This window comes from Spea bombifrons, chromosome 10 (genome assembly GCF_027358695.1).
Source record: "Spea bombifrons isolate aSpeBom1 chromosome 10, aSpeBom1.2.pri, whole genome shotgun sequence".
Classification (NCBI taxonomy): domain Eukaryota; kingdom Metazoa; phylum Chordata; class Amphibia; order Anura; family Pelobatidae; genus Spea; species Spea bombifrons.
The window spans coordinates 12,144,211-12,161,030 of record NC_071096.1 but is presented as its reverse complement, the minus strand read 5'-3'; the positions used below and the strand labels follow the sequence as shown (position 1 = coordinate 12,161,030).

General features: G+C 46.7%; 1 protein-coding gene across 2 annotated transcripts; it reads right to left on the bottom strand.

Annotated features, from left to right (window-relative positions):
* Positions 1–209: 209 nt before the first annotated feature.
* Positions 210–16,770, bottom strand: MOB2 (MOB kinase activator 2). 2 transcript variants are annotated; one of them, XM_053449397.1, is made up of 5 exons: positions 16,648–16,770; positions 2,410–2,570; positions 1,950–2,043; positions 1,597–1,721; positions 210–1,208 (listed from the first exon to the last, which is right to left on the bottom strand). In XM_053449397.1, exons 1-5 carry the CDS (start codon positions 16,662–16,664, stop codon positions 916–918), a joined length of 690 nt encoding a protein of 229 aa, XP_053305372.1. In that variant the 5' UTR covers positions 16,665–16,770; the 3' UTR covers positions 210–915. The 2 variants fall into 2 exon arrangements, with proteins under 2 accessions (XP_053305372.1, XP_053305371.1); XM_053449396.1 differs by lacking the exon at positions 16,648–16,770 and adding an exon at positions 7,497–7,693.
* Positions 16,771–16,820: the final 50 nt, after the last annotated feature.

Genomic DNA, 16,820 nt, shown 5'->3' with positions numbered 1-16,820 from the left:
ATGTGTGATTGGCTGCCGCTACTGAGCATATGTGAGACGCATACAGAGGAATGCACTATGCATCAAATGCCCTTTCAAACTAGACTGTACCAAGCACTTTTACTAACGCTGTCCGAGTCTTCTTAGTAGGAACACACCAATCCACCATGAACCATATTGCTGATCTCCGAAGGTCAATCTATCAACTGCTGTAATAGAGCCACACAGGCTGATAGAATCTTTTTTATTATTATCATTATTATTTAACAGATAAACTAAAAGAAGCCAACCGCATGGTTTCACCCCAACCAGGGATGAGCGCCCTGCACCCCCCCTCTCCAAGGGAGGGGAGAGGAAAAGTTGATGTCCGAGGGTCAGAGGGAGGAGACTGGATGAGATCCAGACCAAAGAGATTTCAGGCAGCAGAAAGATGATTCTTCTCGGCTCTGGCAGCCCATTCTCTCCGAATCTCACTTCCCACTTAGAAGCCTCTACCATTCTTCCAAAGCCACGGCAAAATAAAATAGAAAACCCAAAATATGTTCTCTTAATAGAATAATAGAATTAAGCCAGAAATGGCAGTGCCACCCCGTAAGAAGGGGGGGAGAAACACGAAAGAAAAGGGAAGAAAGGAAGAAAAACATGGGAAGGGCCAGAAAGACAAACTTAACAAAAATAAAGGAAGGAGGAAAAACTCAAGACATAAAATAAAAATAAGGTGATACTCGGTGCAAGTTCCTGCTAAAGATAAGAGCGAGGTTTTCTCCCCTTCAGGCTGGGGTATAACAGGCAGAGCCTTCCCCACCGTGAGACTGGCAACGCGGTTCCTGCACCCGCCTGTCCCCTGTGCTTGTAGCTGGGAGGTAATCCAGCTCTCTGTAGGGGTGTGGGGCACGCCAGGAGTGGAAGGAGAGGAAGCAGGACAGTAGGGGGGACTCATCTCTCCTTCACATGATTCTGTGCCCCTCCTGTGGCCCCTGCTGCTTCCCTGCTGTCCTCAGAGAAGAGGATGTCAGACAGGTCGTCCAGGATGGCTGTCTCCTTGGGGTCCAGTAAGTTGAACTCTCGTACAAAGAGAAGAAAGTGAATAAAGAGCGTGTTTAAATGTCCGTGTAGCTCCAGGGCTGCGATTTCCTTGAAATGAGCAGAATAGATGTGAGCCATGACGTGGAATAGATATCGGGAGATCTTCTTCACCAACGATTCAAACGAGCTGGGGAATTCCCTGCCTGGAAGAGAGGAAACAGATTTAAAACGTACAGCTCTAGCACCGGAGTAACTACAGGGGTCCGTGTTCACGTCCCTTCGCACCGGTTAAATTTTTTTAGAAAGCCCCTCCAAACCATTTTGAACCAGCATAGGGAGACAGGGACGTATCCGGGTGACGTTAGGTCACGTGACCCCAAAGATGGCACAGACCAGCTTATGAAGTTGGGGGCCCCCAGGGCAATTTTCACACCAAGGCTCCATGGTCTCTAGTTACACCCCTGAGCTCTAGTCCAATCACAACATGGCAAATACTTGAAACATGCAGAATAACCAAGGAAAGCCACCCAAATAAATACAAGTGACAAACACCTCCCAAAAGAAAACAGCTCACACACTTTCTAAACTCACCGTATTTGGTGGGGAAGACATCCTCATCTGTTACAAGTTTCTGTACAGAGCTCATGACGAAGTCAATGTACTGAGGAGCCGTGCATTTTATTTTTTTCCCCCGCTCATCATACCAGTAGTATTGTCTGCAACAGAAAGGTGGAAATATTAACGCAAAAATCCTCTGATCTTGTACACCTTAGAAGGAACATCTTCCAATGCAAAGCCAATGGCAGAAGAACATAACCAACACACGTTAATAGAGGTATTGTTGGTACATGTACTTAAGGTGGAGCCACCAAGCCTGTCTGGGGAAGACGGTGGAAAGAGAGGACCTGCATGTATGTAACATTTTCCGCTTACAGCACACTTACGTGTTACAGGCGGCCATCGTCTGGCAGGTCTCTGCTGTGCAGAACTCGGAGATGGTGCTGTACTGAAGGTTAATATGGTTGAAGAAAGTAGTGACTGAAAGAATAGGGAAACGAAACGTCAGGGGAGCCTTCAAATATCAAGCACACATTGTTGGCCTTTTGAATCCATTTAATAAATGTGTTTTCCTTTGCAAATCAGATATTGCTCAGTAGTTCTAAGGCAGAACCACGGCTGGAAGCTCCCAGACCTTTGGCCATATAGCCTATAGGGAGCGGATTACTCACATATATCGCCGGTTTAAAAATAAAGAAAAAGCAAACAAGGAAATAAGAATAAAAAAGGAGCTCAAAACTGCTGGCTCATTAAAGTTTAATCTGGACAAACTTTGCCAGCCTCAATGGGAACGAGCCGCTGACGCGCCATGTGCCTTCCAGAGTAACGAGTGCTCAGGGAACTCACTGTTGCTCGCCAACCACTCGTTGAGGTCTATCTCCTGCGGTAATGTCACCAACTGCTTGAATTCGAAATCCGATACGCGTACACGCGTGTATTCTGGCTCCAGGTATAACTTCTTCTCTTCTGATGCTGGTTTCTTACCATTTGGCTTTGTCTTCGATTTTCTGTTGAGAGATAGATTCCATTTTTAAAAAATACATTTTAAATATTATATATATATAAATCCAGATGGATTTTCCCTTACTAGAGCTGTTTTTAGGACATCTCATGTTGCACCATTTCAGGAACAGAACGCTGCGTAAACCATTTTTTGTGTTCATTGGAGGACAACAAGGCAACTGCTTAGGACCTTTGGGGATGGAGGTGACACCAAACTGTATACGTTGTATTTATGTTGTCCTTATTTTCATGACGTAGCATACAATCTATTCCTTGCCGTGCTGGACTAAAGGAGTTGTGGGCCTGGAGCTGAAAATGTTGCTGATGCTATAAAGGTAGGCAGGTGCACCATACAAGGTGGCCAGGAGGAACATTATAAGGTTCTGCCCTAACTCCACTCCAAGAGCACCTGACATCCCCAACCGAGTCCTAAAACAGTTTATTACTATGAAGTATTGCTAATAGTTTCATCCCAGGAAAAATGTTTGTTATGTCAAAGAGACGAGACCAAGGACTGATTAAGGTTTCTGCATCAGGAGAAACAGGCAGACTAGATGAGCAAAATGAGTCTTAGCTGTTAAAGTCTGTGTTACTAAGTTACCCCAACCCCTGTGTTAACCCGGCAGAGATCCCAAGCAATAAAGACAATGGCTGATGTGCTTACAATCCCTTAAACTAAGTAGCGTTCACACACACACACACGCAGAAGTGTAACACAAATCACCGACGACTATCTTAGTTAAAAGAGGAGGGTTCGGATCTAGTGCTGCATGGCTCTGCTCTCTTCCTATTCTCTGAATGAGTTAAACGACTGTACACGCGGGCAGACGGAGGAATTCCCGCGTCCTGCGTAATACCGGTGGTGACGGGGTTAAGAGAGCAGGTCGCTTGCCAGTCTGGATTCCCCGCGCTCGCTTTCTCACGAGGAGTCTTTGCCTTAAATGGAATCCCAGATCTTCGGTGAATCGCGGAGACGGGGAAAGGGTGGGGAGGGGGCACTGCCCAGGCATGTTATACATACCATAATCTTAACAAAAACACACAGCGGAAGCAGGCGGGCATCAGCCGACACCGCCAACGAGGTGGGAAGCACAGGCGGGGGGGGCACTGGCTGCCACCGCGGCTCTTATGTCATCAATATTATTGGGAAAGGAAACAATGGAGCAACAAAACTGGGCAGGAGTGAAGGGGGAGGCGCCGGCCACCAAACAGAAGGAAATGGAAGACTTTCCCATAAAAGACAATCCTTAACATTCCCAAATCTGGGAGCTGGAGAACACCCCAGAGAGATCAATATGAAATGGCACAAAAAAAGTGAAATATAAAGATCTGCAGGTTGTGGCTCCCGGTATTTGTCAAGCCCTGCCATACAGTAGCGCTGCAAACACAGACATGGTATGGCAGCGACCAATCAAGGGATACAAGGAGCAAGTACTTAACTTAAAAAAGCAGCAGAAAGGGGGCAGATAAGAAGTATACAGACCATCTAGTTTGTCCATTTTAATCAACCCTTGATCTCATCTTACATTCAAATAGCCATACCTATATTTTAATTCCCTTACGTTATCAGCCACTGACACCTCTGCTGGGAGGTGGTTCCACTTACCTACTACACTCGTACCACATCTGTTATATTAGCCCCCCCCCGATCACTAATATATGTTTTATGCTACATTCTAGGCTTCTGATACAAGGTTATCAGGTTACCAGTAACACAGTGGGGTAACAATGTGTCCATTTAATCAATTCAAATACACGGCATCCATCAAAATAACTTTCAAGAACATGTGACTGTTAAATACATCGGTAGGAGACAAACTGCGCACACCCTGGTTTGCCTGTTATTAGCCTTTTTTTTTGGGGGGGGGCAGGTTTTGCCCTCTGTTTGCAGGGTCTCCAGCTGCTCCAATGACTTAAACGTTCACATCACAATATCACACACCTATAGAAACACGAGGCTATAAATACACGCTATAAACATGCGGCGATGGATGCAAATGGCGTTTCCAGAGGACAATTAAGGGGGAATAAAAAGAAAATGGCTAAAAACAAAAAAAATGGTGATTCTTCAATTGCGACTAAAATATACAGTGAGTTTGAGTGAACTGTATAGGTGCGTGTATTATATATAACACACACACACACACACTAGATTAGCTAAATAGTTGTCATCTGTAGTCAAAGTCTGCTTTTCTCTGCATTTCCCCCAAACCGTACGGCCCTCCTTGCTGCAGACAGGTCCAGACAGAGCACCGGAAGCCGGGTTAGCCTGCAGCGAGGATCCTTCCATAGCCCGATGCCTTCTCCACCCGCACTGGAACACGACGGAGATTTCATCTGGGACACGCTACATTACCTTCAGAGAGGAGACGTCTCCACGCATTCCCAGAGGATTCACATTACAGGATCCGTCATCCAGTACCGCTGGAGAAACCGGCCAATACCCAGCGTGTGCAGATCCCGGCTAACATGATCGCCAGCTATAGAAAGTTCTAACCCGTACGAACCCACACGACAGACAGCTTCGCCAATCATTCAGTTATCTGCCTACCGGTCCCTGTCTTTATACACCGTGCTTGTTCTACACGTCAAAGCTCTAACATGCAGAAGTAACAAGGAGATGTGGGGCCAGAGGACAATCATTCGATGGAGAAACCCTTTATGGTGTTTCCACCTCCGTAGAACCTTCACACACGGACTTTTAAATAGTATTCGTTATATCGTTATCTTTTGTAACATCATGAAGAGGCTTCTTTATGTGATCATTTTTCTCCAGATTTAATAATGAAATCACTCAAGGACCCCCCCCACACACACACTGCACGGATAATCCCTCGTTAACAGGACACGCATCACAGCTCCGTGACCAGACCCCACATGCAATACGCGTCCTGGAATGATCAAAGCCCTCATCTTTACGTGTGGTTTTAGAGAACCCATTCATATTAATTGCCCCACAAATACCTGATTATTGAGGAGCTCCTTTAAATAAATGTCCTACACATACGGTTATCTACCACCAGAGACCACCCCAAAAACCTGCCTCGCTCCAATATTACTAGAGGGCAGGAGTCCTCATTTGCCCCTCTGTAGAGTATAAGCACACCAACCTGCCCATGTAACCATGTTTATTTATATATATTACAGTGAAAGCATATAAATTGGCCCATGTTTGAGACTAAATTCCCTGTCCCTCTTCCTATTATAGCAGCTCATGGTTTTCGCCGGCCGAGAAAGTAACAATAATTTGTATTTAAGCAGAAGATGTTCAGAAATTAAGTTGCGGAAATAAATGACATGAATACCATTCGATAGGCGCATAAAAGGTTGAGCTAAATCCCTTCCCTCAGCCCGTAAAAAGCGTCGTGAGGTTTAGTATAAAGCACTGAGGGGGTGCCGGTCACCTGGGCAAACTAATCAGGGGATGAGATAAAGGGGGCTTTGCTGGCATAGAGGGGGACGCAGGGTGTGCACAGATCGCGTGTAATTATTAAATATCACCTTCCGGCAGGGTATGGAAAATTTTTCCTGTAACTCTCCAACGTTACAAAAAGCTTATTCATGCAAAAATGCGTTTAATAGCACTTCTCATTCCAGCCCCGCGCGGTCTCCATTCGCTCGGCACCAACCCAGCGCTTAGAAACCTCAGGCTTCAGGTATTTTACGTGCCCTAAGGGGAGCCCAGCTGGGCTCACTGCCACGGGAGCCAAGCCCTACTGCAACTCCCATGATTCTCATCCAACGGTTCCAGGTAGACGGGGAAACTGCTTAAAGTGATCCCTTGAGCCTTCGGATCCACCTGACCGCCGGGGACGTTATATTGCAGAGCGATTAGTAAGACTATCCTTAACCTCTTAAAGCCCAGACGTCACCGTGCAGTATAGGGGGGTCTCCAACAGCGACCCTCTCCTCGTATAAAGCACAATTCAAACGGAAAGACTTCTCAAATGGCATCTCTATAACCCGGCGTTACACAGATCTAACTCAGCAATCCATGTAGGCAATGGTAAGTAAACTCGCAGTTTAGTGAATAAACCCCTAGAACACAGACTCCCAATCAGCAGGCACTCGTGTTTACTCTTTACACCAGCCTCAGGGAAGCACAAAAGAGCAGAATTTAAGGAAACGGCCGACCAGGTTTGCATATGAACAGATGGGCTCATAGAAGAACTACGAGCAAATATAACACCCGGCGGCCACCGGCTCTCAGAGACGTCTACAGAGAGTTATTCTGCAGTCCAGCTCACTTTCTCCCCATTACTACACAATCCGCCCTCCGCTCAAAGCCATTCTGCACCTATTACTGTCTGTGACGAGAGGTCCTACCTACGGTTTATCTCACTGAGCCCTCAGAGAGCGGAACGTCACCTCTGTCTGATGCACGTTCACGTCTGTGAGCCGCTCATGGCTGACTCTTCTTGTGGTCTTTTAAACGACGTCCAGCCGGTAGTTTATCGGAAAATGAAGGAATACGTTCTAGAACATCCGCCAAACAGAACTATCTCCACGTCGGTTATAGCAATGGAAGCGGTGACACTGCCACACCGGTGGGAACCTGGAACCTGTGCTAACCCAGAAGCAGCCTAACAACAACAGAAGCACAACTCCCATGACCCTCTGTGAGCGATACAGAGACACAGGTGAGACCAAAAGTTATGGACTACCTGTCCTCAAACATTTAGGGCTAAAAAACCCCGGTAGCCTCAGAGTCGGAGAGTCCATTCTCCAAGAAACTCATCTGCCCAAAGTAGTCATTACCGGAAGATCTCCCCGCACTCGTTAAAGGAATCTACACCTTACTGCATCCGCTTAATACCTTGAGCCACAATTAAGCGCCACGAATACCCTCCGGCTCGTAACTAACATTCTCAGAACGCGCCTCAGACGAGACAGCCGGGGCAGAAAAAGCTGTACAGGAGCGGCCGGCATACCTCAGCACTCTGCCCACCGCCTGCAGGACCATCTTGCAGCTGAATCCAGGTTTGGGGCCGCCGCCGAGGGACAGGGCTCTGTCTGGGGACAGTGGAGCGAGGTCCCCAAGCATTCTCACACCAGAGGGCTCCCCAGCCCTCCAACTCACAGCAGACAGCTCTGTGACGGAGCCCACTCCAAAACTTCCCAGCAAATAAGCAAGGGGGGACCGAGCGAGACCTCCCTCCCGAGCCCTCCTCCAATGATGGGGAGAGGAGGAGGAAGGGAGGGAGCCTCGGAGCAAAACAAACAGAATGAAAAGCTTCTATTCATAGAGAAGAGAAACATTCTGAATTAAGGGACCCCCCGCAACCGCAGCCCAGAGACAGAAGAGGACTCATCTGCACCGGAGTCTATCAGCATTAAGATACATGGATAGACCACAACCCAGAACACATAAACTACACAAATACAAGCAGCGTGCACACGCCGGCAGGAAAACACAGCACTTTTATACCCGTGTGCCTTAAAAAATGCAGCGTAATAATAAACACACAGAGTCGAGCGGACAAAGGGTGGTAGGTGCGCATGCACACACGCTAACACCGGGCAGAAACAGACGTCAATGTGCATACAACACACACACACAATGACTGCTCAGCCCGGGACAAACCACTAGGCAACCCAGCACGGCCCATTACACTGCCGGTGTATCAGAGGAGACGTGGAACATGGCCTGCATTAACCGCTTCCTTCCCATAAACTTTTAGCGCAGCAAAGCAACCCGTCCTGCCAGCCACTTCCCTGCTCGAGGCCTGTGATCCCGCTTCAGTGAGTGCATCCTCGCCACAGACGAGCGCAGCATCTGCCGCTTAACCTTCCACACAATTAACCCCTTCACTCCTGAAACATCACGTCCACTCCATGGAACCCATGGTCACCCCATTCACCTTCTGCCTTTCCAGAGAAACGCAAGCATACCGTCCCATTCAGCACGTCCTTGGCCAGAGATTGGGAATGTCACAGATAACCGTGTCAGAAACCTGCGCGGTTTCACCTTACACACATCCGTCTCGAGGCACGCAGACACCGGCGCTCGCTCGCCCCTTCTCCTGCCTGATGCCGACTCGCACCTCCAGCCCCCCAGCTTTAACAAGAGGCCAATCAAAACGTAAGAAAAGTAATAGTCCAACTTTTAAGACCACTTTAAAAGGTGTGTTGCACGTCATTCTTACACACGATAGGTTAACGTGGTTAAACACCATTAAGATCCGAGTCCCTCCGGTTAACCATAAGGGCGCACAGCCCAGAGGATCATCTCAAGGAGTAATTTCATCTATTATCCAATGAGCCGTATGGATTAATATTCAATATACCGAGATTTAAAGGAAAAGCGGACCCCGTCCCGCATGGGGCGCTTCACACCTTCTAGCAAAAATACATTCATTTACTGAAACCGGGAAGCTTAGATCTGCGGCTAAAGTAGCATGTTAATTGGCTTACGATTCTGTAGCCCACTCTCTTCACCGTTAAACAGCAACGTAACAAATGAATCGTTTATTGGGGAGGAATAATCATATACATCCCAAGAACAGGCTGCTCCTAAGGCATATATCGTATGTAAAGATCATTCTTTAGGTTTATGAATTGCACAAAACTGTAAGATATAGGATTTGGGAAAAGACTCACGTTAAAGGGGACATCTAGTCACATCCACGGGGGGGCCAAGCCTCTTATTGGAAGTAAATAACCGAGTTCCCCCCAACATGCAGTCAGTTAACCCCTTCGGGGGACCTCGGAATTGCATTTTCAGTGATATATCAGCCCCTCCACAAGGCGTAATGTAAAGGATGTCAGCAATGCAGCTCGGATCACGTAAAGATTGACAGCGCTACCGATAGCGTAACAGAAGTAACATGCGCGGAGGGTGTGTAACGGGGTCATAACGACAGAAACAACAACTTATAAAGGATTTTGTGGCACTCGCTCCATGTATACAGCCCGTTACGGCACCACGCGCGCGATTTTGGGCACCTTCACGCGGAACCCCCTCCCGAGTTGTTTAATAAGCATTTCAGATCTTCTCAGGTGGACCAACCCAGAGTCCAGCAGGGGGCAACTAATTCAATCTGCCCTGCTGGGTGTACTTCAAGGGGCATAACTGGGATTCACATACGGCTGAGATCCCTGAGCTACATGCCATAAACATACAGAAGTACAAGCGTCATGTTCCATAGGACACCGTAACCACGCCATAAAGACACAATCGCCACGCTGGCCATTACTCAACGTACGAATCGGGGCTCCTGCTCGGCCTTTCCTGTTAAAGCAATCGTAACGCTTCGACTGCCATAGTGAAGATCAGTTCTTAACACTCTGTTTAAGGCTCATTTCGCGCAGGTATATTTCTCCCGGATAGTGCATGTTTATATGTGTTGTTAACCCCTTAGCGCCACGTCGGAAGCCACAAACTCGTCTTACTTCTGTACATTATAAGAGCCTTTACGCCTGATGCTCATAAGAAAAGAAAGCAGCTTGGCAAACAGCTCCAGAGTAAAAGCTTTTCCGGGGCCCCGCTGATCCAGCCACGCTATCACACACCGGCCTGGCCCGTGCTAATCAATACTAATCTGCTCCTGTTGCGCTAATCAGTCATTTTATTCCGGGTGGGAGCCAAAGGCAGTTTGTTAGGACGCATGCGCCGTATCGCACAGAGGGATCCAAGCCATTGCTAAGGATGCAGGCAGAACGTGTACGGCTGGAAGTTCTAGTCCAACAAAAGCCGGACCGCCGCAACTGTAGTGCAGAGGGTACAACACAAATGGCATTTGGCAGGGCTGGAAGGGTTAAACTGGAGAGGCAGGAAGCAAGAAGGGAGGGGAGGCGATGCCAGCCGGGGAGGGACACTCCCCACCTGCTATAAATACCGCGCGGCAAAATATAGACACGCAGTGCTAGCCCAGCGAGCAGGAGAGCGCGGAGTCCTCTCGTACGGTACAGCGCAGAGTACCACTCCTTTAATCTCATTCTTCATTAACCCTTCAGAGCCCCATGCATGCAGGGCATTGCTCTGTTACTACTGCCCACACGCCTGCAGAGCGTGGTTTAAGAAACGGCTCGTGCGTGGATATACCTGAACACTCAGAGCCCGCCATATATCATTCTCTTAACGTATCTGCAGAGCATCGCGCCTTTCCATCAGGAGCCGTCCGCTCGTTCATCCAGGGATACTCTGCAACGCAATAACGCGGCCCTAGAGTTTAGATGTTTCACGTGTCTAATATATTATTCCCTTCAACGCGCTCCTCGAGGAGATCTCCCATCACAGCTCGTTCATAAGCTACAAAGTATCCGATCGAAGCATTTTCTGCTGTAACATCAGTTTCCACAAAACGAAATGCTTTTAACATACGTATAGGAGACTTTTGTATTCATTTAGGAGGTTTGTTTCCTTGGTCCAAGTCAACAGTAAGTTCCTGTTCATACAGCCTTACGGTAAACAGAATGCATGGGTCTGAATCACCAGACAGACCTTCTCACCAATTAACCAATTCACACCCACATTGATTACTACCTTTTTTATGAAATGGATAGAACGAGCACTAGAACAAAATCTGACGTTCTATCAAAAAGGTTGTGATGCGCTACAGCGGAAGCAGTCCCACGGCAATCAATACCAGCCACGACCGCTGCGGGCACAGCGATCGCATGCACGTTCTGCATTTCCCCTAATTTTCATCCAAAACACGAGTGGTGAAACGGATTGATCCACAGCGATGATTCTAATCAAATATTCCTTCAAAAGGTCCTTGAGTCCCCCACCAGTCCCTTCCCTTTATAATTACCTGCCACATTTCTACAGCTGAGAAGTAGCTTATACATGGCATTGAAATCGGGAGCAGTGTCTGGTATGGATCACATTTTAATATCTCCCTTCAGGAAACGCTGTTTAACTCCTTCCACTCTGTGAAAGAAGGGCCACTAAACCTGTGACTGTTGCTCATGATAGTTGGGTACCCCAATGGACCACTTCCAAGTTAGCACACCTAAACCACCTCACGTTCAGCATGCGCACAGCGTCTCTATAAAGAGGATATCTCAACTTTATACTTAAAAGTATGAGACCAATAGATCAAAGTATATTCAGTAAATACGCCCAGAGGTCACCTCAAAGAAGACTTAAAGAACAATAGTTTAATGGCTACAATATAACAAGGACATGGCAACTATCAGAAACAGGCATACATCATTCATTGTAGAGGGGTCCGGTCAGAGTGGGCACTGATGGAGTCCCTTTGAGGATTATTCTATAGACATGCTATTGTATTTTGGCATACATGGTCCAGGGCAGTCATTTTCCATACGCTACCAATACTTTGGTTTAAAATGTCGTGCCGAGGAATCGCTCCTTCCCTTTTCCAGTTCCTAGCGACACGTGACTGCCACGAGACTCTAAACCAACAGGTTCTCTGAATTCTGTTACAGGCAGGTAGGTCAATATAAAAAAAGGAATATCTGGGGAGTCAGGAGAACGTTAGAAGGAAATCTAAATGCTTAAGTGAATTAAGATTTGCACAATTCTACCACGAGTGAAGCATCGAGCCCCCTGAAGAGGGACGCCTCCAACCACGAGCACGGTGGGATCTTCTTATCTTGCGTGGTCTGGTAGGAACCAGATCCCAGAGATATATCATTCTGTAGCAGAGTCAGCTTTATACTCCAACAGCCTCCAATCATCAAGAGGGACGGAGTATTTCATTCGGCCTCATTGGCACCTCAGCAGTGGAGACTCTCCGCCAAGATGTACGCCTCGCAGCAAATGGAAAGTTAGTATGATTTGTTTGTTTTTTCATAAATGTTGAAAGGGTCATCTAGAACATGGTGGTTTTCTAATTTTAAAAAAGCCTGGCATCCCTAGCACTACATGTAAAAATTACACCCCCTTCCCCGTTCTCTACCCCCAAATCCCTTCAGCCAGAAGTATTAAAATACTAATCTATATGGTACTATGTAAGGGGTGGATGTGGCCCTCTAGAACATAGAAACGGGTATGTGGGGTATGTCAGTAATCAGGGGATATTGCGCAACATTAATTGGGTTATTGTCCATCAGTGGCGCCTACTATGTAGAAGAAGTTTTAAAAATTGCTTTATTTTAGTATAGGATTTTTTTTTTTTTACATAATAGCACAATTAGTTTTTCTGTTTCTATGGCTTCAAACGAAAATCATATTTATCTTGAAAAAAAGATTTATACATTGTGTGGGTACAGGGAGAAGGGGAATCTCGATTCAACCAACATATGGTAGAAATGGCAACACGAAAAGAAAAAAACATGCGGCAAATAAGATACTAAAAGCCCTTGGTACGCAAAGGGTTATCCAGGAAATCAGGGGGCAAGAAGTTTTGGATCATGGAGAACCAAGGAAGATTTTGCGGCACGGCTTTGATGTCTCTATTAGGTAAGGGTGTCAGGGACATCGATCTGTCCCTTTATCTCTGGAGACTAGAATGGAAATTGTATTCACGACAAGGTATTTATACTGCTGAACGCGTTCCGATGGAGCTCTCCGCAGTCGCGTGTAACTTGAGCAAAATATCCTACGCGGCGTAGACAGAAACACAGAGGTTTTCTGCCCCGGCAAACGATGGCAGAGATTGGCGGTGAAACGGCTACAACCAGCGTCCAAACGCTCCCGGAAATATACGGGTTTGTCTGCTATTCAGAAATATCCTTTTGTTGGTTATTCAGGAGTTCTTTGTTTGCTATTAAAGTAGCCTCTTGGTTAAAAAGGGGTTAATGTCTATCTGGGAAAGACTTCATTAGCATCGCCGTGATTCGTCATCGCCTCAATGCAGCGTTTGGATGTTTTGGTAAAGGTAAGGTCTGTGTGCATATAAAACCATGAGCGATGCTAAAGTACTTTAACCCCTTAAGGACCATGGGTTGTCCTTAAACTCATTAAAAACAATGCATTGTGAGCCCGTACATGTACGGGCTTTATCATTAAGGGGTTAAATATCCTTGTGCTGCAGGGCATCAGACCGCGGCACCCTTACATGTCCCACAGTCATTATATCAATAACCCCTGCAACACCCTTCTAAGACATCGGTGCTACAGACCCCTATTAACTCATTCATGCCGCGTATGTGTACAGGACTGCTCTGCTAGCATTTCTCCCAGAAAACCGCCATCCTAAAGAACTGCAAAGAATTTCTGCCCTCCCTTGGACTGCTTTATTTGCCCTTCCATCTCGTTAACCATTTCATGCTCATAGAATTCTTCTGTTAACCCCGTCAGTCTACGCTATGGACAGATCAGTGCTATGCACCTGCTTCACGTTGTTGGATGTACTGTGCTGACACTATGCAATCCATGCGTACATCCCACCCATCAATCTCTCTCCCACCCGGCCAACTGCTTTCACACAGACACACGGACGGCTATTGTGGCCGAAACAAAAGGCGGGAGGAGAACTTCCTCCCAGCAGGTACAAGACAGGATGCTGCCGTCTGCTGCGAGCGCCAGATCACGCCATCAACAGGTCTCCACGCTGGCCTCTAACATCTTGTGTTTGTTGTTTTAGAAGCAAGTAACCTGCATTACAGGAAGCGTTCTGACGGAGAATGAAACTCCTAGAGCGCTGCGGCTGGAACTCTGCTGCACGGGACAAAACGTTCAGAAACTCGATAGATCCGGATCAGCGCCGATTCTCCTGGGGTTTGGGCTGAAGCCTCTCGTCTCTGGTCTGCAGCCCTGTCCGATCCCCAAGCCGTGCAGGCGCCACAAGGCACATAGCATGGGTGGACCAAGCATGATGGAGAAACTCGCTGCTGCCTGGCAGTGTACAGCCTGCTTCACCGAAGTTTATTCTACTTACTGGACATCCCGTCCATGTAACACAGTTATGGCTCACTGCGGGCCAAAAGGCATGGAGGGCTTTGTTATATTTGGGCTTCACCTCTCATTAAGTCATCAGCTAGTAGCGGAGTTAAAAGCAAAATGACAAACGATCAGCCGCTGTATTGCTGATCACATAAAGACGAACGGTTCCAAGTAGCAGCAACAGGCAAGATTCAGGTAATACGAGGGGTCTGACCAAAACTGGCCAAATATACATTTTTATTGTCAGTTGGTCTATTTTAGGGTAGCCGTCTAGACTGAACTGGAAACGTCCATCCACAGAGATAAAAGAAATTGCTATAACATAATAGGTGACTTAACACCCGCAATATGCTCGTCATTTAAGAAAAGCTGAGCCAGCCCTGGATAATGCATATTTAAACCAGTGATGCAACGTACGAGAACTCTCATCTGATTAGCTATGCATTATGTAGGGGCAGCTCAGCAGTTCTCGCCGGACAGGTCTGGCCTTTTAAAATACATACAGAAGTCACTTGAAACATTGAAAAAAAGTGAATAACGTCAATCATGGATCCCTTCTCCCAAGTGAAAAAGGAAGGACTTTCTTTCATATCCCCTTTAAAATGTTTTAGAATTCCACCGACAGACGTACAATTCTCTGGCTTAACGATCAGCTAGACAAGCACATTACGGACTTGTCCCCCTCGCTCACACCCATCTAGCGACTCTTTGCCTCGAAACTCTATCGTACCTACTTTCTAGCTGTTTGCTTGCTACATGCAAGCAATTTGTGGTGCAAAGATAATAACCAGACAAATGTTTTATCCTTTGGATTTGCGTTCGCTTTAAAATCCAACAATTGTGCCCATTTCGGAAATCTGCATTATAACTATATATTACAAACTAAACTTAGTTTCACAAGTAACAGTATCTGGTTTGACAAATATTTCACTTTCAGGTGTAATTGTAGCGTGTTACAACAGTATGCTCCACTTTTGGGTTAATAATTATATAATTTATTTATATTTTTCCCCTATATAGTTCTATTTTTAGATCTATCTCCTACATTTCTCTAAAATACTTCCATGACTATAGTATAGAACTATGATAGCTCCACCATGTGGTTGGGAACAGACAGAATAAGTCATTTGACAGCTGCCCTCCCATGCCAGAAACTATAAAAAGATCCAACGGCCATGATGAGACCACACTAAAGAGCTATATTTAAAATTATGACTATTAATTAATCAAGGAATTGAACGCTGATTTATACCCAATCTAATATTATTTTTTTCCCCCAGGATCCGGTTGAGGGACACATACATGCTGTCCTAGAGAACATACAAGTAGTACAAATGCAGTAGCGTGTTTAGGAACCAGGGAGTCCGATCACAAATGACTCCAATCAATGATTGATCGTGACAGCTTAAAACAGGGAAGGATAATATACCCCCCCCCCAAGAAGTGATACAGTAACGTGAATGTACAGGGGGACTTGATGGCAGGATAGCTACATATATATAATTCAGAATAAGTTATTCATACAGCTAGCACTTGGCTGATGGAGGATACCCAGTATTCAGCACATTCCCAATTAATACTTGGAAAAAAGATGGAGGGAATGACTAAAGGATTCTGGGAAATACAGTAAGTACATAAAAGCAATGTAAATCTAAGCAAGCCCCCCTCCAATGGCATTAAGTATGGATGACAGATCATGTGACAGCTTTAAATTGACACAGAGAGACATTTATTCTCACAGCTGAATAACAGATTGACCCAGATCCAATACATGGATCATAACCCCCCGTTACCGGCCTAGCCCTTTCCTATTACGTCATCATGTTACTTGCTGCACCTGCCAAAACCTGGGGTATCACTTCCTTCCTGCTCATCTCTCCACTTCCCCTACACACTCCGGGGCAGTTTACTCCAGTAACAGCACCCCGGGCTCTCTGACTGACCTGTAAATGGATACTTGATCGCAGGTCCATTTTACCCCGTGTTAACTGTTGCTACCTGCCTCTGCCCCAGACTACTTTACACCAGGATCTTCTCACACGTATCCATGATGTCACTTCCATTCGCACCAATGTCACCCCAGCTGTCACATGCCGCCTTCTCCTCATGCCTCCTGCACCCTACCCTTACTTCACGGGAACTCCTTCTTACGAATCAGTGTCACTCGTGCAATCACCCCACCCTTTGCCCTTCACATTCCCCCACTCCACCTGCACCAGCCCTTCATTTAAACCTGTCAGTGGCATTTCTCCCACAGGCTTCGCGGAAGTTGCCCCATGTCTTACCCCATAAGCCACTCCATGTCGGATGCCTACTCCGGCTCAGCTCATCCTCGATGTCTCCCCGGCTTCGGCTTCAGTCCCAGCTCTAGCTCCGGCGGAAGTAAACACAGCACCGCCCGCAGCACGCACACTTCCGGGTTTGACGTCACGAAGCGGCGCAGCAAGGCCGAAAGAGC

Coding starts and splice junctions, on each gene's coding strand:
- MOB2 (XM_053449396.1), bottom strand. CDS start 7,609: ATGCTTGGGGACCTCGCTCCACTGTCCCCAGACAGAGCCCTGTCCCTC. Junction 1,722..1,949: donor ACGATGGCCGCCTGTAACAC/GTAAGTGTGCTG, acceptor TTTCTGTTGCAG/ACAATACTACTGGTATGATG. Junction 1,209..1,596: donor TGTCTTCCCCACCAAATACG/GTGAGTTTAGAA, acceptor CCTCTCTTCCAG/GCAGGGAATTCCCCAGCTCG.